Source organism: Rousettus aegyptiacus, unplaced genomic scaffold (genome assembly GCF_014176215.1).
Source record: "Rousettus aegyptiacus isolate mRouAeg1 unplaced genomic scaffold, mRouAeg1.p scaffold_m13_p_2, whole genome shotgun sequence".
Taxonomy (NCBI): Eukaryota; Metazoa; Chordata; class Mammalia; order Chiroptera; family Pteropodidae; genus Rousettus; species Rousettus aegyptiacus.
In genome coordinates, this window is record NW_023416295.1 from 34542543 (window position 1) to 34562437 (window position 19895).

Consider the following 19895-nt stretch of genomic DNA (forward strand, 5'->3'; position numbering starts at 1 on the left):
TCACAGGGGAGTGGCCCCGTCCTGCACCCTACTCCCCTACCTCCACCCTGGCGCGAAGACTGGTGGCACCTGGCCCAAGTGCCTCGCGGCGAGGCCAAGGCCCAGAGGCCCGGAGGAGCCAGGAGAGACAACGCGGCCGGCCCTGCCCCGCGGGCTGGGGCGCGGGCGCGGGCGGAGGCATCCGGCCGTCTCCCCTTCGCCCCGAGGAGGCGGGGCCTCTGCCTTTCCCGCCTGCGAGCTCCCCGCCCAGCTCCTTTTCCCCCTCCAGCCCCTGCGCCATTTCTGCTACTCTCGGCCCATCTGGCCCCCCAAGGGCTCTTGCCGCCCTGGACTGCGCAGAGCTGATCCCCAGGCGGAATGCGGCCGCCCCCGGGGCCGTGGTGGCTGCTGCTCTGGCTGCCGCCCTTGGCCACCCGGCCCGCGGGCGCGCGGCGCGGGGAGGAGGCGGCCGCGTTGTCAGGTAACCGGGGCGCCGGCCGCACGCGCACGCGCTCCCAGCTCCCCGGCGCCCCGGCGCCGCGAGGACGCGCCCCGGCCGCGGGCGGCAGAGGCCGGGACCGCCGGTGGCTTCTTCCCTGCCTCGCGGGAGGCTCCCCCTGCGGGCGCGGCCTGCGCCGGGGGCAGGCCCAACCTCGCTTCCCGTTCGCTTGGGCTCCTCTGGTCTCTGCTGGCACTTGGACTTTTTATGATTCTTTAGGACTAAGAAGCAGCCGCTGAGTTCAGTCTGGCCCTGTTACCTTGGTTTACAGAAGCAGCAACCACAGCTCAGAGATGTTTTGATGTGTCCAAAGTCGCACAGCTTTTGTATAGTACCTTCTTTGATATCGAAAACCCCTCTTTAGCGATATTTGGCCTCAAGACTAGAGAAGTTAAGAGCTTTGGGTTTAGAATCTGACCGAAACGCCCCTGCCCTGACTAGTTTTGTGACTCTGAGTGCATTACATTACTGGTCACATAAAACACAGATAGTAATACCTCACCGGATATTGTGATGTTTAACATGTGTACCATCCAGGGAAACAAGAAATGGTAGCTGCTCATAGTGTCGTTCAGCTGTATCTGTGCCGTGCTCTCAAGATCCTGGCACAGAAGGGGAAGTCGGGAGTTCTAACTCCGGAACTGCTACTAATTTGCTATGAGCTTAACATTTCATACCCCCCCTCGCCCCCATAAAATCCTTTAAAAAGATTTCCTAGAATCACTGCCCACCAATTTCTCTTCATCTCATCAGCCACCCCTGATTGCAAGGGAGGCAACCAAATGTGGTCTTTCAGCTGCGCACCCCCTCCAAAAAAATCAGGGTTCTCTGTCTAAGGATGAAGGCAATTATCAGATTTTGCTGCAGCTGCCAACTCGGGAATCTTGGTAATTCACCAGCTATACACCAGTTTTAATTGAACATTTGTTGAGTGTTTACTATGTTAGGCAGTGTTAAAGTGCTTTAACTGCTTTATCTTATTTAATACCCACAGTAGCCCTGTGGGAGGGGGTGAGGTTAGGTAGCATTTATAAACCCATTTTACAGATGAGGAAATGAAGGCTTAGTAGTAAGAAATGTGATCAGTATTATACTGACAAAAAAGCGAGTCACCGATCTGTCTGAGGAGGGTTTCTGAGCATGGCACAGTCAGAACCTTGAGATCTAGTCCAGTCATTACATTCAGCCACTCACTCGTGGAATTACTATGGTCCGAGCACATGATTTTTATGAACCACAGTTTTCTCATCAGTAAAATGAAGATGTTCAATTGCTGAGTGGTTTCCGATATTTTTCTCACCCTTTTATTTGCCTTAGTGAACCCAGTGTTTTTCAAGTTTCTGTGTTACCAGATTGTGTGTAACAGTTCACTTCTCTCTTATTTTTTAATGAAAGGCATATGTAAGTGCCTATCAGAGCCTCTGTTCTGCCTGAAACATCCATGATACTCGGTTAATAAAATTCTAGCTCACAACTGAAAAAAAAGCAATTTCCGTTTAGCAACACTTGCCATTCCAGATAGGCTTTACAACATGGATTACGAAGCATCCTGGAGCAGTGGTGTGCCAATGACATGACACTGTTCTGGAACCTCTGGTTTATACTAAGTCTGTTAGAACCATTGCTGCTCTAAAAGTCTTAGTGTTAATGAGGAAACTTGAGATCAAATAACTGGTACTTCCTTTCATAAAATGGATTCAATATATAAGGTGAGAGGCTTGGATTATTCCTGTTCTAAATTTCCAACACACACACACCCCGCCATGGAATGGAGAACATCTAGACCAAAGCCAGCTTTCTGTCACCCTATCTGGAAGAAAGACAGAAGCAGTTGAAACACAGGAGGGGCAGGTAGTTGTCTTGCTGAGAGGAAGAAATTTCAAGCCAAGAGTCGCCCCTGGTTTGCCACCAGTGGGTGAGTTTCGTAGAAACCATGTGTTGTCCTGTGATGAAGTTCAGGCCACTGCATTGAATTCCCAGGCTTGAACTGTGGCAGTAGGCCATTCAAAACCACAGCTTTCAAATTCATCTGTGGAAAATAAAAATCGGTAGTTGAAATTAAAATCATACCTGAATATACATTACTATGTGTCAATTTCAGACGAGATTGGGCGCATTCAGGGTGGTATGGCTGTAGACGGTATGTGTCAATTTCAGATTCATTCTCTATGCATGTTCTTGGAGAAATAAAAATCAAGTCATGTTTAAAAAAAAAAACTAAGGTTAGTAGAAATGAGAAGTTACCCTCATGACTTTGGTGTGCTACATGCTAACTCCTTTGACAATGTGAATTTACAAAATAATACCCAGAAAAACCCTTTTACCATTTGAACTTTCAGGAGTTAAGACTTGTTGGTTTTTTGCTTTTTTTTTTTTTTTCTTTTGGGACAAGGAATCTCCCTTCCAGAGCTTCCTTGACCCAGAAGAAAAGCAGTTATATGACAAATGGAGAAAGTGGCAGTTTGATAAGTGATTTTACTATTATGTTATATTTTCACCTGTAGATATTTTTTCCCATAAGAGGGCCATGTAAGGTTAAAATATCAGAAGGAATGTTGCTGAATTATTTTTATGTTAGAGTTTGTTTAAATCTGCTAAGGTTTGAAGAGTGTGCTCTTTATTTTTAGCATGTTCTGTAAGTGGATTTAAGTATTATCTGGTCGTTTCTGAAGTTTTGACTGAATATTTTTACCTTATGTTTGACTAAACTCTAACTTAAATATATCCTTACACATTTAGGAAAACTAATCAATGACGAACTACAAAGGAGTAATTTTTAATTTATTAGTTAAAGCAGGTGATGTTGAACTGTCCCTTTTTATATGCGAAATGTAGTCCTAAATTAAATTAATTCGATATTTATAAATTGAGTAGTGTTTAAAATGAACTAAGGGATCTCTTTGGCTAAGGTAACTCTAACTCAGATCCTTTGGCAATATAAATAATTGTGCTTTGTCTTAGCCGTTGGGGCACAACAGTCCAGAAATATACTGTTCTCCAGAAGTTAGATTTATTGAAATGATCAACAGAGCCCACCAAGGACTGCAGGGAGTTAAGGAAGGGATGCTCATGGCTTAGAGATGCAGCCTTGCTGAGGTTGCCATAGTAAGTGCAGCATTCAGGATTGGTCCCCCAGATGCTCCTAAGTGCTTGAGAGATGAGTCAGAGCTGGGATAGCCCACATTTCCAGATCTTTCCCCCGATCCAAAGCAGGTTTGAGGAAGTAAATACCTAGGTTATGGGGCACCATCCAGGGTGGAGACATATTTTAGCCCCAAGTGGAAGCAGTAGTTATCCCTAGGCAGCAATTCTTTTGACTGAATGAATAATTATTATTGCATTTTTATGACTCTCTGGAAATTTCTTTTTGTTTTCTGGATTGCATCGTAATGGGATTATATTGATACCTTTGTGATTTATTTGTGATTGCCTACATCTACCACCTGGAAGTTCTGTCCTACAGGAATAAACCAGCAAAGACTAAGGCACATGGATCCATGACACCTGCAAATAGGCAGGCAGGTTCACAGCATTCAGTGTCAGGGCTTGAACAGGTAATAGAGATCAGATAAGTAGTCAAGATGGGTACATTTTCTATTTTCTACCTACCAGTGGAGATAAAGGAAGTAGAAACTGAACGATGAAATGTCTCTAGAAGAAGGATGCTGAAGGGAGGTTAGGCCAAGGAAAGACATAACCTTTGTAAACAATCTAAGATAAAAGATCTGGTTCTCTCTAGGAAGGCGGTAGGCCCACCACAATAACAGTCTTGATTGTCACAAGTCACTGCCTTACGTCTGATCCTAGTAGCCTATGACTTAAGGTTCACATGAACTCAGTTGGAGCTAGCCTTGTGGCTTCTTGTGGTTGTGAGTTCCTAGTTTCTTAGATATTTAGAAATTCTTGTATGGGTCGATTGAAATGCATTTACCTCAGGAGAGAGGTGATAACAATGAGGACAGCCAAGAACACCATAAAATGTTGACACCTTGTCTGTAATGCCTCATATATTGTATAAATTGTACATCAACTTCATCGCAAAAGCCAGAGGCCGCTCGAGAGTTCCAAGGCAGGCACTGTTTCCTACATGCTTTTAGTAGTGTTTGTAGAGGTATCAATAATCAATGCAATCTATCTTCATTCATACTTTCCTAAATTTGGTTGAAGACTGAGGTAAAATTCAGAGCAAGTTCTTTTCTTTTAACTGGGAGTCTTTTACACAGAATACGCTGGTACACCATATATGGGTAACAAAAACAAGCTTATTGCCACCTCTTGCTTCTCCCTGCCCTCCTCTGTCAGGTGAGGAGAAAGAAGAGGGTCCCTAGTCCAAGGATATATTAAAGGTTACAGCTCGCAGCCTTCAAGTGAAGAATCCAATGATGATAGAGTAGGGTAAAGGGGAGGTGTAGCCTGTGGGTTCTGTAGGTGGGACGTCACAGGCTGGACTGGATGCCCTATTATATCAGGTTGCTTCAAGGGGAGGGCCAGAGCTGACTGGGCACTGTCTAGGCTCTTACGGAGATTGGTCAGGCTTCCACTGGCTTGGCTACACACAAAAGATAAATATTTAAATGCTGTAGCTACTGTAGTGAACATGCAGTGTCCCTAACCATGGAAAGACAAGAGTTAAACTAATAAATACATATGTAATATGAAGAAAACATAAAGCAGAGTAAGAAGAAGGCGGTGAAAGGGGTTGGAGTGTGACATTGTAGACAGTGGGGGCCTTCCTGAGAAGGTGATGCTTGAGCAAACAAATAAATTATCGGAAGGAACAAGCTCTGCTGAGATCTGTAGAAAGCAGGTTGCAGGTCGAGAAAATAGCAAGTAGGAAAAATTGAGGCTGGGGTTTCTCTACATCTTGAGAATGGGAGGGTTGGTGTGGCTGGAGCAGCCACACAGAGGGCAAGTGGAGGAGAGGTCAGAGGTACGCAGGTCCTTGGAAGGGATGGTGGATTTTATTATGGGTAAGGTAAGTCGTTGGAGGGTTCTGAGCCGGTCAGTGATGTGCTCTGATATTCTTACAAGATCTATGCTGATTAGAGAATAGTCTGTGGGGAAGAATCATAGGGGTAATTCTGGAAGCAGGGAGACCAGCTAGAAGGCCATTACAGTAATCCAAGTGCAAGAAGACTGGCTTGGACAACAAAGAAGCATTTACTCTAAAATTGCATCATCTTGCTCTTAAAAGTTAGAAATATCAAATAATTTAGGAGACAATCTTAGGACCAAATGGGAAAACCCTTCAATTTGAAGGTAACATTTGTTTGCAAATCTCACACTCCAAAGAGGATATTCCCTAAGCCCACAAACAAAAAAGGGTAGCTCGCTGTTCTTACGGGAATTGATTCAGCCCTGAGGTAGTGGAGCCTACTAGGAAAGGAGATCCCTGGGAGGGATCCTGGAGGCAGGCACCCGCGAGAAAAGCCCCTAGCATTGAAAGCACGTGTGGTGTTAGGAGTAACCTCGAAGAACGAACTGGCTGGAAATTAATGATCTTACAGTACTCTGGGGCTGTTGGGGTCTGTGGACCCTAGACCTCATGCTCTTCACCTGCCCCAGTGGGGTGCACTCCCTTTCTAAGGATAGGTAGGAATTCCTCTCTTTGGGGACCCCCAGCCTAAAGTTTTTAACTCTGCAAATTAGTTGGTTTAAAAACATATGCATTTCCTCAAAACGTCAAGAGTAAAGATTAAATGATTTGAGTGTCACATGGAAGATGCTGGATCCTCATGTAACTTCCCTGCTTTGGTAGCTTTGTGACCTTAATGCAGTTGTGTTTCAAGAAGTGGGCGCTGACAGTGTCCTTCCTCCCAGTCAGTCTTCACTTTCCTCCGGCTTAATGCTCAGGACGTTTCTGGGACAGGTACCTATCTGGGCTTATTCTGTATTATTCCCTAAATGGACGTAATTGTTAACTAGTTAATACTGGTAACCCAGTTTTTCCCCATCTTTGGTATAGCAGGTTGTTGTAGCTTTACTTAAGGTTTTTCTGGAGAAACAGCTGAGCACACTTTCTTTATAGGAATGTGGGGAGAGAGTGTGTAAGGCCCATTTCTTTCTGTGCCCAGAAGCATTCCCTGTTCCTGTTTCCTATTGAAAAATGTAGTTGTGACACCTTATTCTGGATCTAGAAGAATTTATGACCTGCATCTCACTTCATTTTAAATTCAAATACAGCAGCAGATGAATGCCAGTACTTTATTATTTTCTTGTGGCATTTGCTACATTTACCATCTGTGATATAGCACCTGTCTCTCTGTATTATATTGTGTTGTATTATATATTAATTATACATCTTTATATGCTACATATAACACACCTATATATTTACACACACACGAGTGTGCATATCTACATCTGTCTCCAGTCATATTTCTCCTACGCTGCAGACCTATCTACCCTCACTTAGTCCCACCAACCAAAACTCAGTATATCCAAAATTGAATTCATCCCCGCAATTCCCTGCACAAACTTGCCTCTTCTCCAGTATTCCTTATCTGGGTGAAGAGCCTCTCCACTCACCAGAACCTTCATGTCATCTTCTTGCTCTCCCTCCTCTGATGAATCTCTAAGTCTGTTCTACTTCCTTGGTTCTTTCTCCCTCCTACTTAGTTCATTTCTTGCCGAGATTGCTTCAGTAGCCTCCTTAATGGTTCTTTTACTTTCGGTCTTCTCTCTCTCTAATATTTCATATTGCTTATAGAATGTTCTTTCTAAAACATGACTGTCACTTATTGAACTGGTTAGCATCTCTGTTCCCACAGGTGCATTCTCTGGCCTTCCCTCCCCTGCTCAGTGCCTGGAAGCTGATCTCTATTGATTGTATCACTTGGGCTTCTTCTCCCTCTGGCTTCCCATTAGGTTTGGCTAATGAGAGGAACTGTCAGGAGGGCAGGAGAGAGAGAGAGAGTGAGGTACCTATACTCTCATCCCTCCATTCAGCTGAAGTTCTGACAGTGATTGCATTCCATCAGACTACTGTCTCTGTCTCTCTCTTTCCCTCTCTCTCTCACACACATGCGTGCGCATGCACACACACACACACACACACACACACACACACACACACAGAGCAGCTCCGTAACATTCTGTCCTCCCTTTGCCATTTCACACCTAGGGGTGTTGAAGGCTTGCTGCCTAGGCTTTTTAGTTAAACTCTTTTGAGGGTCAACAGTTTCCTGCTGAGACTTTGATACCTAAAATCCTTCAGTGCCCTGCTCTCAGCGTGAAGTCTATACCTTAGTGTGATAGTAGTAACCGCTGCTTACCTCTCTAGCTGCAGGCGTTGAAATGTCCTCCTGTCTTCCCTACGCTTCATCCTCTTGAATGGCTGAACCACTTCCATGTTTTCCTTCATCTCGGTGGTTTTGTACATATTCACTACCCCCAACCCTTCACTTTTATGTGGTTGCCTCCAGCTTAATTCTTCAGTGCTTCTCTCCTGCTTCCTCTTTTCTGGGAAGCTGCCCTCAATTCTTGCTCTGTACTTCAGGATTGAAAAAATGCTGGTTCTTTGTACTCTTATAATGCCCTACGTATGTCATGAGAGTATTGACACTGGACTATAATTTTTGGTTTGTTTCCTGCTAGGTTGGAAAGATTGACGGACTATAATTACCATGTAGAAGAATTTATTGGTCATAGAATATAAAAAGAGCTACCATTATTCCTGTGAATAAGAATGAAAAAAAAAAAAGGATCAGATTCTAGGCAATTAAATATTTAGAAAATACATTCTCTTTTCCATTTTTCAGTTGCAAGGTGTAAAGCTTTGAAGGAAATGGATTTAATTAAAGCTTCTGCTTCAGACTGTTACTGCTACAATCAAAATTCCCAAATGGACTGGAAATACATATGGTCAACTGTGCAGGTAAGAGCATACTTTTAAATCATATCTTAGGAACAGAGAATTAAATGTACTATTTCAAGAGTATGATTTTATTATTCATTTGAAATATATTTGTTTTTATTTGTTTCCATTTCAGGGTTTTCGTCCCATCGTGGTTTATTTTATTTTATTTATTTTTTGTATGTACGATGTTAATATGGCTGAGAAAACTCTACATAAATGTATTCACAGACAAGAAATATCCTCGTATTTCTCTACCCATTCCTACCAAACCCTTGTAGGTAGTCTTATTAGTTTCTGGTATATCTTTCCTCCGTTTCTTTTTGCAAGAGTAAGCGGTATGTGTATAGATAGTGCTTAAAGCTGAATCTAAGTACTGAGTTTAGATGGAGAGGAGAAGACCAATGACTGAGCCTGAGTCAGTCTTACAGTAAGAGATCAGGGTGGAGGAAGGGGCTGGCAGAGGAGACAGAGATGTCCAGGAAGCCCAGGAAAGAAGTATAACAATGTAAACGGAATGATCAGCAGTGCCAAATACTGTTACTAGATCAAATAAGATGACTGAGAATGAATTGACCATTCGATTTAGCAACCTGGAGGCCACTGGTGACCTTGTCAAGGACAGCCTGTTGAGAACAAAAGACTGACTGAAGTGGGTTAAGGAGAGAATGGGAGGAGAGGAACTGCAGACTGCAGGTACCAGCAATTTTTTAAAAGAATTTTATTTTAATGGGAAGCTAGGAAATGGGGCGATAGCTGGAGGAGAAAGTGGAGTCAATAGAAGAAGGCTTCTTTTTTTAATGGAAAGTATATTAGCATATTTATATACTTATAAAAATGGTCTAGTAGAGTGGGAGGAACTGGTTGGATGTCCTTCAGTAGGCAAAAATGGATCAGATCCAGTGCACAAGTCGGAGGGCTTGCTTTCAGAATGGAGCATGTAGATCTCTGGCAGAAATTTCATCCCCACAGGCCAAAAGCAGAATATGTGTCTGCAGATGCTGACAGGTGGGATAGTTGGGATAGGAGCTGGTCAACATCCTCTTCTGATTTTTTCCATTTTCAGTGAAGCAGAAAGAATCAGCAGCCAAGGAATGGGGAGGAGATATTGGGGTATTAACAATGAGAAATTGAGAAATCACTGTGGAAAGAGTAGAAGAATTGCTACACAGGGATATTTGGTTCGACTGTCTGCAGCTTTCAGGCTCATGGTTAATGTTGGAGATGAGACCACTGTGTTTCTCCAGCACAGCTGATGACACAAATGCAAGAACGGAATAGGCGGAGGGTTGGATTTTGTGAGTGCGTGCGTGACAAAGGTGCAAATGAGTCAAAGGTACATGTAAGGGAATGATTTCTAATGCATCATGGAATTTAGCAGAATGAGAAGGGTCTGAGGACATGAAAGAGGTGAAGAACAGAGTAAAGATGCTTGACCCATGATGGGGTCCAAGGCTTGCTGGCGTTGGGGTGCTAAAGGGAACACTCTGTAAAGATAGGAGGTGGTGGTCAGCCAGTGAAATGCATGAAACAGACCCTGTATTTGGGGCTTCAGTCTGGAACTGACAGGGTCCAGAGTGTGGCTGTGAGAGTGAGTAACTGAGGGAGGTGGAGGACAAGAGTGTGAGAAGGGAGGAGTTCAAGGAACTGAGAGGCCAGGTTATGGGAAGGAATTTGGTGTGTATACTGTGTATGTTGACTCTCCAGGAGATATGACAGGAAGTAGTCGGGGGCTGAAGTCCATGAAAAATGAGAGATAAGTAGACAAATAGTAGGTGATATCACCTAACGCCTAAGATTCAAACCTGGTGCTCACTCCCCTTTTCAGGCTTGCCCTGATCTTGGACAAAGAAGAGAAATAGAGAAGGACAGACAAAGGCAGCAGCAGAGTTGTCATTTAATGATAACTGGGCTGTTGCAATCTGCTTGGCATTGTAGCTAGTACTTTATTGTGAGACCTGAATGGGACTTGAGGCTGTTCTGGTCCTTCTTCAGGAGAAGTGGTGAGAGAAACTGGAATTACATGTGTGCAGCTGATTCAGAAGAAAGAAACACTTTTTATCACTCATAGTAGAAAAAGGTAGAGATAGAAACACTAATCTCATTATATTTATAACCAAACAGTTTGGCACGTATTACTTTCTATCTCATCCTTTTTCAAATGTCCCTTGACCATGGCAAACTGCTAGAAGAGGGAGTTAAATCAGCCACAACTCAGGGGGACTAACATCCCCTTTCAAAGGTGTCTGCGTTGGGGGCGTGTAGGTCCATCCCTGGCATCGGAACAACACTACGCATATCCGAATGTTATTTACTCATCCAGTCTTGGGCTCTCTTTACTTCTCTGCTTATGATTTTAAGAAGTTTAACTTACCATGCTTATGGAGTTGTTCCCTATTGTTTTATAGGTGAAAGTTACCAGTTCAGCCCTGCTAAGTATTATATATATCACAGAAAGACATAATTGCCAGTATCCAGAAACCATGCTGTCTTTTTTCAAATGCGTGATTCATAAGTTTTGGAGCCCAAAGGAGTCTAATGAGATTACCATAATCATCAATCCATATGGAGAGACTGTGTGCTTTTCTGTAAAGCCCATCAGCAATTACACAATACACGTGAATCAAAACAGTATGTCTGTTTTTATTATACTTGACTTTTGGGGTTCAGTTTTTCTGGAGTGACATTTCAGTAAATTGACTTTTTTCTTTGTTCACTAACTACATTGACACAAAATCTTTGTTTCATGTGTGTATGTCTTTTTTATTCCAGTTATAGATTTCAAACTCTTCCTTATATTTGTGGCGGGCATTTTCCTCTTCTTTTATGCAAAGACCTTGAGTCAGTAAGTATTCACTTTTACTTTCTTAACTTTGTGCATCCAAAAGGGTATAGGATGTTTTTGATGCTCTGCTAAATATTTCCACACTAGTTTATAGTTCTTGCTTTAGGTTTTGCAAATAATATGTAGGAAGATCATGCTCGAAAAGCCTTTAAAGCCAGTAATAGTTATTTGAATAGTATGATAGGTAAGTGTTACAGAGTGCTTTCACATGCATTATTTTGTATTATGTACTAATATACATTATTTTATGTACTAATATATATGTACATATGTATTATGCACATATATTATGTGCTAATATACATTATTTTATCCTCTTAACAACTATGTAAGCTCTGTATTATTGTTCCCATTTTACAGATGAGAAGACAAACATCTGTCATCACATGACTAGTTCTTGCCAAGGCTGAGATTTATACTCAGGTTTTCTGAGGCCAGATGACTTGCTTTCTCTATCACATTCAGGCCGCCTCCTAAATTTGTGGCTCTGATACAGACAGTTGAATTTAACAAATATTTGATAAACTCGTTATCTGGATATTTTGTTCCTTACACCTTCTCTCGTAAAAAAGGAATCTTTTCAATGATATTTTACTTCTTAGCTTATAATTCTTAACATTGTTCATTTTTGAGCTTTTCCTTGTATTTAATGTCATCCATGGTCCTTATAACCTGGATGTTGCTTACATAGCCTGAAGAGCAAAGCTTGGACTCAGAGAAGCTGGGCTATAAGTCTGAATCCTCCAGGGAGGAGATCCTGACATGGGGAAGGTCTTTAACTTCTTGGTGCCTTAGTTTCTTCCCCTGTAAAACTTAGACATGGATAGCTTTCACAAGGCTGTTGCGAATGCATGTAAAACTCAGACAGTTGCCTTCTACATGATAGGTATTCAATAATTATTGTTGAATCAGATTCTGAAAAGAAGACAACTCAGATATTTTGTTTTGAGTTAGTGGCAAACTATTTACCATAAATTTCCAGGAGATACTTCATTTTTTAAGAGTGTAAAATATAATTAAAAATGCCATCTGAATTTTTCTTCTTAGTATTCTTTCTGGCTACTGTCATTAAGTTAAACATCTTTTTTAATACTGAAAGTACAATTTGGCATTTAAATGCCTTTTATCTTCTTGTCTTGACAGAAGCTCTGCCTTCTATTACTCTTCGGGGACTGTGCTAGGTATTCTAATGACGTTAGTCTTTGTCCTGCTCCTTGTGAAAAGGTTCATTCCTAAGGTAGGTATACTATGTGCAAGTGAATAAAAAATAGAAATTAGGAATTTCATAAACATGAAATGTGATCAAACTAATTCATCTTGATTATGATAGTTCCTAATTTGAACTATATTTGTATATTGTATAAACTAGCTTTAAAATGTATCTTTTTCTAAGGAGTCCCTTTTTTTTGTTACTGTATGTAGGCTTAAGTATTAAGTCTTGGTGATACTTTTTTGAGATGTTTTTATTTTCTAGGTAATGTGTTTTTCTTAATGAGTGACCGGGGCTGATTCTAAGCTAAGTGAAAATTTCTCTTATCCTGGCATATCTGAGGAATCTTATGCTGAATCATCAGGACTTTGCATAACGGCATTGCTACATCTGAGGATTTATTAATTCTGATTAAAACTTGCAATGCCAGCATTATTTTGAGATAAATTTATTCTTTAGAACAGTGCTTCTCCAACTTTAATGTACATGCAGGTCATCTGAGGATCCTGCTAAAATGCATATCCAGATTCAGGAGTTTCTGGTGGAGCTTGAGAGTCTCTTTTCCAGCAAGCTCCCAAGTGATGTCAGAGCTACTGGTTTACCTTTAATGAGACACTGGAGAGTATTGAATCAACTTCAGCAGTTTGGTGTAGAAGTGTCTAATACAAAGGGTTTATTTATTTACTTCTATTTTTATGAGAATGAATGAACCAAAAATTGTATCGTTTATTTTCTTCCGCACACAGTATAGCACCTTTTGGGCTTTAATGATTGGTTGTTGGTTTACTTCAGTTTATGTGGTGTGCCAACTGATGGAAGATCTGAAGTGGCTGTGGTATGAAAACAGAATGTGCATATTAGGTGGGTAAATTTTTTAAAAATACATTCTATTATTGGTAAAGCTGAAAAGTACAACTAGAGGCCTTCTTTTCACATACATACCTCTCAAGCATCTAAATTTTGAACTAAGAAGAGCTGTTAAAAATAGTATTTTATTTTATTCCCATAGTTGGTGATTTTAGTTCATTAGATCTCGTTTTAGACTATTCCCCCATGACATCTTTCTTAATTTTCTATACTAATGATCAAAAAATTATTTGCCCCTTTTAATTGCATATGTTTTTGAATTGTGGTTAAGCTCTGACCACATCCAACTTGTAAGGAAAAAATTTCTTTAAAATGTGGCTCTTTATCTCTTTCTAAATCTATTCAGTATGAAAGGCAAGATATCATAAATATAAATGACTAATGAAAATTTTGACTTTTCTGCAGTGGAGAGGCTATTAGGAAACCACTTGTTCTCCTTGTTTCATGTTATCAAAAAAATAACAACAACTAAAATGTTCTAATTAGAACAATTAGGGAGAATTGATTTTTAACTCCTGACTCCAGATTTCTCACATAAGTTCATTCACCCAAAACAAAAGCAATAAATTTTTTGTTTCACTTTAAGATTTTATGCTTCTAGCTCATTTTTCACTTTTATAGTAAAGTATTTTTAAAGTAAATTACTGATATCATGATATGTTCCCTTAAGTACTTTACTAAGCATCTCCAAAATCAAGAGCAGTTTCCTCTATAGTTAAGTAACTATTAAACCTAAAGTAATTAATAATACGTAAAATCATTTATTACCCAGGTCATGTTCACATTTCCTAAACATCCTCTATATTTGGTTTGTATAAGCTAGGACATAATCCAGACCCACATTTTGTATCTGTAATGTCCTATAAGTTTCTTTTAATCTATGACAGTTTGTTTTTTTTTCTCATCACAGTAATATGCTAAAGAGACCAAACTAGTTGTCCCATAGAATGTCTCACTCTTTGGCTTTCTCTGATTATTCCTTTGTAGTATAATTTGCCTTTGTTTCTTTCTCTCCTGTATTTTCTGTAAACTAGACATTAGATCTTGAGGCTTGCTTAGATATAAATGAAACCCTTTTGGTGGAATACATAAGAGGCAATGTGTGCTTCACATTGAATCACAGCAGGAGATGCAGAATATTTTATTGTCCCTGTATTAGTCATGCTGAAACCGAGTGCTGGATTATGAGGGTGACAGCCCTACCTCTCCACTGTAAAATTACATTTTCCTTTTTTGACTAGAAAGTAAAAATAAAATACAGAGTTTGTAGTAGACTGTGACATATGCTGAGGCTTTTTCCTGACTGAAACAACCATGTTAATATTTGCCTTTCTAGGACTGTGGACCAAAAAATAGACATATATTATAATAATTATTATTATAAAGTCAGCCTTGTATTTCACATGGAAGGAATAACTAGCCCTAACTGCCTTTTTTCAACTTTATTTCATTGGAAGAAGAAAACAAAAATGAAGGTTTTCTGGTACGCTCTTAGTGCTAAGTCAAGGCTCTGCCACGTTTTCCACATAAATTGTCAAATTCAGATTTATATCAGGTTTACATTCTTCTGCTTTTACAGGCTATGTCTTGACAGTTGGGTTTCTCAGCTTTGCTGTTTGTTACAAACATGGGCCCCTTGTTGATGAGAGGAGCAGAAGTCTTCTGAAGTGGACGCTGCAGCTCTTTTCCCTATTTCTGATCTACTCTGGTGTCAGCGTGCCCCAGTTTGCATACACAGTTATTCTCCTCATCCTGTTGTCCAGGAGTCTGCACTATCCAATGAAAGCATTCAGTCATATGAGGTGGTACGTATCAGGGTCCCCCCCCCCATAAATTTCGAGCTCTGGTTTTATTGTTCGGGGGAATTTTTTTGGATGTTTCCTATTTAATCTCATAAATAATTATATTTCATCTGGAGATTTTCCTCTGAGAGAGGGGGAGGATAGAGAGCATAAGCATCTGATTTAATCATCACTGCGGCCTTTCAGAGGTGCACCACCCATTACCAGCTAGTTACAGCTCCCCCAGAATTCGCTAAAATCAGTGGCAAAATTGCTTGGGGTCTGGGTTGCCTAAAATTTTGTACTTTCGTTCTATATTTCCTTTCATCAGGGCCAAATACTGCTTTAGAGGTATTGTGCTTATGAGATAAGAGTTAGGGAACAGAAATAAATGAATCATAAATGACTGAAACGTATTTATACTTAGGACTTTCATTTCTCTTAAGTATTGAGTTAAGGCTTAGGCCTTTTGAAAGTGTAGAAAGATGAGGTAACTTCTGTCATCACAGGTTTATTTTGTTTCTCCTCATTCATTGAGTCTCAATACCTGTTTTCATGTCAGGTGCACAGATGAAAGAAATGGTCCCTACCCTTCAGGTGTAGTTGTTGAGACACAGGCATACATTGTCATATCTTGAAGTGTTAAAATAGGCCTGTTCAAGGACTATGGCATATATAGAAAGTTCAGGAACATTTCTGGAGGAGATATTTCTGGGGTGAGTCTTAATGAATAAAAACAGCCAGATGAATAATGTAGGAAGGGCATTCCTGACAGACAGAGAATGCAGTTTGGTGCTATCGTGAAGCAGGCAAGTGTGATGGGCATCAGACAGGTCATAGGGGCATCATAGGCTGTGCTAAGGAATTTTATCTGATCTTGTATACAGTGGAAGGAGGTAACCATTATATGTTTTACTCAGTGCTCTCTAACTGCTGCCTAGACAGGAGTTATGTATCCAAATGCTTAGGGCCCCAGCAGGTGCTGAGTGAGCGATTCCAAGTAGGGGTAAGGCAGTGCGGTGTTCATGAGGACCATGGGAAATTTTATTGCAGCTTCATTAAAAAGAGGGCAGTCTTGAGCCAATTGTTGCCATGTGGGAATATGGGCCCTGTCTTGTCAGATCTTCTGATTTCCTAGAAAAACTAGGGATGTGGATGAGAATGTGAGTTTCTGTGGTTTTTAAATGTTGGCAACTAATCTGAACATAAAAGTACATTCACTAAGCAAAAATCAAAGTTGAGACCTCAGCAGGCAGGAGGATGTGGCCCAACTGTGTTCTGGCAGAGGGTGGATGTAAGGGGGAAGCTCTGGGGAGGAGACCAGTCATTAGACATTACAAGGGTCCAGGCAAGAGATGATGAGGGCCTGGAGCCAGGCAGTGAGACCAAGGCTAGAAGAGTTAATAAGTATTTGCAAGGTAAACTTGGCTGTGAGGAAGGAGACTGTGTAGTAACTAGTAGTTTATGGATCTGGTGACTACATGTGTGGTGGCATCATAGGGTTAAAAATGAACCAGTGTCAGGACAGAGTCCCTGGGCAGGGGCTGTTGATTTTTCAAGGCTGAAAGGCAGCAGGGCCATGTTGAAGGTGCTGATGCTGGCTTTCCCCTCTCTGCCTTGTCTCAGAGGCTGACTGAGATTACCAGAGGTCCCTCAGCCAGGAGGAGGCTGGCCACTTAACTTCCTTCAGGCCTCTGGTCATTTGCCAGGCTTGCATCCTAAGGAACCCACGATAGAACTTCTTCCTCTCTCCCTTTAAACAAACATCCAGCTGCCCTGCCAAGAGCAAAGTGTGTTCCATCATCTGCACCATGGTTCTTTTATGGACTTTCTATGCAATGGGTTAACAGGAATGTAATAATCAAAATATATTAAACTTCAACTTTTTATTTTGCTAGTAAATAATTGTGTGAAGAATTTGGGGATAAAACAGGAGCTATAGGTTAAATAATAAGCCAGTGAAATAATACCTTGATTTGTAGAGTACTATCTAGTTTGAAAAGAGCTGCTGAATATATCTTAACAATGTATGGTAGCTATTTATTCAATGATTATACTAATTGAACATTTACTATGGGCCATTTACCATGCAAAGCACTTTATACAAAATATCTCATTTAATCCATACAGTGACCTCATGAGGTAGATGTTATCACTTTTATTTTTTTATATGAGCAAATTGAGGTTCAGAACTGTTAAGAAATTGTACCAGTTTGCAGATTGGGTTAACCTCAAGCCAGGACTGCCCCAGTCTTATGCTCAGAGGCCAGAGTTCTTCCTCTAGGGAGACCAGGCGAGGTATTCAGAAAAGGACATGATGTCCACTGTTCACGAATCCAGGATACCGACCACCAGACCATCTTTAAAAGTTAGATTTTTCAGATCCCAGCCCTAAAGAAAATACGTGTTTAAAATATCTGGTGGTAATTCTGATGCTCATTAAGATTTGGGAATCTCTGCTTAAATTTTAAGTTATCCTCAAACAGTTTTAGGAACTCAGTAAATATAACATATACCTTAAAACCTTATCATCATTACCATTTTTATGAGATTCTTCCCTTTAGGACTTTCCTGGTTGGAAAAAAAATTCCAGTCAAGAGCCTTTCAGCATGTAGCAAGTGAAGAATTATTATGAATTATTGTATGTATACAACCCTTGTACAATATTTACTTCTTCTCTAGAATTAGTCAGAATCACCACCACTAGGTGGAGGCGATATACCACAAATCTTCCTGTTTTTCTGCCCCGAAGAGTAAGTGGTAAGTAATTCTCCTGGGTCTCTGTAAAAGGACATCACAAAGGCTTCTGTTTGTGCCCAAGAAAATCAGCAAGCCAAGCATAAGGAAGCCAGACTTTGTGTGGTTGAGAGATTAGAAATCACTGAGGAGGAAAAATGCAATTAACATCTCTATTGGAAATTGATCCTCATATGCCTTAAGACACTATTTAGGATGGTCTAGAAAAGGGTAAATATATGCTGAGGCCCAAACTGCATGTTCTAAGTACTTCAGTCACCAGAACAACAATAAAAAAGTATAGTATGATGTAAAAGAAATCAAGGAGTATTACTATGGCTGTCAAAGAATGTTTTCAAAACCTTAAGGGTTGAATTGAATAATCAGATATGGCCAGGAACCTAGCAACCAAGTGCTGCATGTCTTAGGAAAATGAAGAAATGGTTTACGTCGGAAAAGCTGGCAGTTACGTATCTCACTGAAGATGAATACAGGGAACAAACTGAAGCTGCAACAACCAGCGCCCTGGAGGAACTGCGCCAAGCCTGCCGCAGACCCGACTTCCCGTCGTGGCTGGCCATCTCCAGACTGCAGACTCCTAAAAAGTAAGCCTTGTTCAGCTACTTGAACCACAACTCAGGTTAGAATCATTGTGAAAATGCCGTGGTGGTTTGGTACAGGTGTTTCAGACTAGAAGCAGACTACTTCCCTGGATAACAAATGATGTGGAAGTTGTCTTTATCTTCAGTGCTCTGACTTGCGCAGTAGAACTGCTAAGTTCAGAATAAATATTGATTTGATATGTTTCATGGGGAAGGCCATAAAGATAATTCTTGTATGAGAGGGGGAAAGGTGGACTGGGATGTATCACGTGCTTCTCATTCTATTGGTGTGGAGAATAATTTTTAAAGTTCACCAAGAAAGGCATCTCTGCCCCACGATTTTTTCTCTTATTGCTTTCTCTTCATAGCTTTATTCAAATAGCAATGCACTCAAAGATGAAAAAAGGGAAAGTGTTGACACTAAAATAATGGATAAATAATAAATCTAAACTAATAAGAAAGAGAAGAGAGGAATTAGAACACAGTAGTGCATGTGTTTGGCAGCACTCAGTGCTTATAAGTCTGCCCACTTCTCTACCCTTCCCTGAATATCCTGAGAAGGATCACATAAGCCATTTTTGTTTTTATACCCACTGTGTAAATGCCATTCTCTATTGCCACAAAGTTCAATTTAATTAAAGAGGATATCTGGCAAGGGAACATGTTATATTCCAAATAAAACTTTCTGTGGTAACATTAACTTTATTTAAAACAAACAAACAAAAAACCTCAATAGGTTTGCAGACTTTGTTCTTGGAGGAAGCCACTTGTCGCCTGAAGAAATTAGCCTTCATGAAGAACAGTATGGCCTTGGGGGTGCCTTCCTGGAAGAGCAGCTCTTTAATCTGAGGACTCTGCCTGACAGTTTCCCTGCACATTGACTTCATTCTGGACAAGGAAGTGGATGAAGGGCAAGGATCCTATTAAGGTTGTTCTAGAGAACAGCGGCAAAAGCATTTGCTATGGATAAAAATCAGGTCACAATGGAAAAGAAAACTAAACTATATTGAAGATAACTGATCAATCTTGGCCAGTTCTGCTATTTACTGCACTGTAGGTGGCCACAGTCATTGCATTCTCTGACAGTCATTACAACTTTCCTTGAATGAAAACTTTCATTAGCAACAAGGAAACGGGGTTGATTTTCAAGGGGCCAGTAAGGGACCAGTAAGCATGATTAGGTGCCTTGTCAACACTGGGGCATTAAATCCTCCCTCTCTCTCTCTTTTTAAAACTTATTATGGTGGTTAATGAAATCCAATAAGTTTCAAGTGTACAATTCAACAGTAAGTTATATATATGTCAAATTATGTGTTCACTGCCCATAGTCACTATATGTTTGACCCCTTTTACCCCTATCTACCACCTTCCTCCCCCTCCCATCCCCTGGTAACCACTAGTCTATTGTCCATATCTATGAGTCTCTGTTTGTCATGTTTGTTTGTTGCTTTTATATCCCACATATAACTGATATGTGGTTTTCAATTTTTTTCTGTCTGGCTTATTTCTCTTAGCATGATT

General features: G+C 40.7%; 1 protein-coding gene across 1 annotated transcript; it reads left to right on the forward strand.

The window, feature by feature from the left end:
• Positions 1 to 233: 233 nt before the first annotated feature.
• NEMP2 (nuclear envelope integral membrane protein 2) lies at positions 234 to 19642 on the forward strand. The gene is made up of 9 exons (XM_016161534.2): positions 234 to 460; positions 8239 to 8354; positions 10742 to 10964; positions 11106 to 11178; positions 12322 to 12415; positions 13135 to 13249; positions 14835 to 15060; positions 18201 to 18377; positions 19111 to 19642. The coding sequence occupies exons 1-9, from the start codon at positions 358 to 360 to the stop codon at positions 19253 to 19255; spliced, it is 1272 nt and encodes a 423-aa protein (XP_016017020.2). The 5' UTR covers positions 234 to 357; the 3' UTR covers positions 19256 to 19642.
• The last annotated feature ends 253 nt before the right edge of the window (positions 19643 to 19895 follow it).

What these genes read in the sequence shown, in the direction of transcription:
- NEMP2 (XM_016161534.2), top strand. Translation starts at nt 358, where the DNA reads ATGCGGCCGCCCCCGGGGCCGTGGTGGCTGCTGCTCTGGCTGCCGCCC. An exon ending in TGAAAAGGTTCATTCCTAAG is followed by an intron (nt 12,416 to 13,134) that starts GTAGGTATACTA and finishes TTCCGCACACAG; the next exon opens with TATAGCACCTTTTGGGCTTT. An exon ending in AGACTGCAGACTCCTAAAAA is followed by an intron (nt 18,378 to 19,110) that starts GTAAGCCTTGTT and finishes AAACCTCAATAG; the next exon opens with GTTTGCAGACTTTGTTCTTG.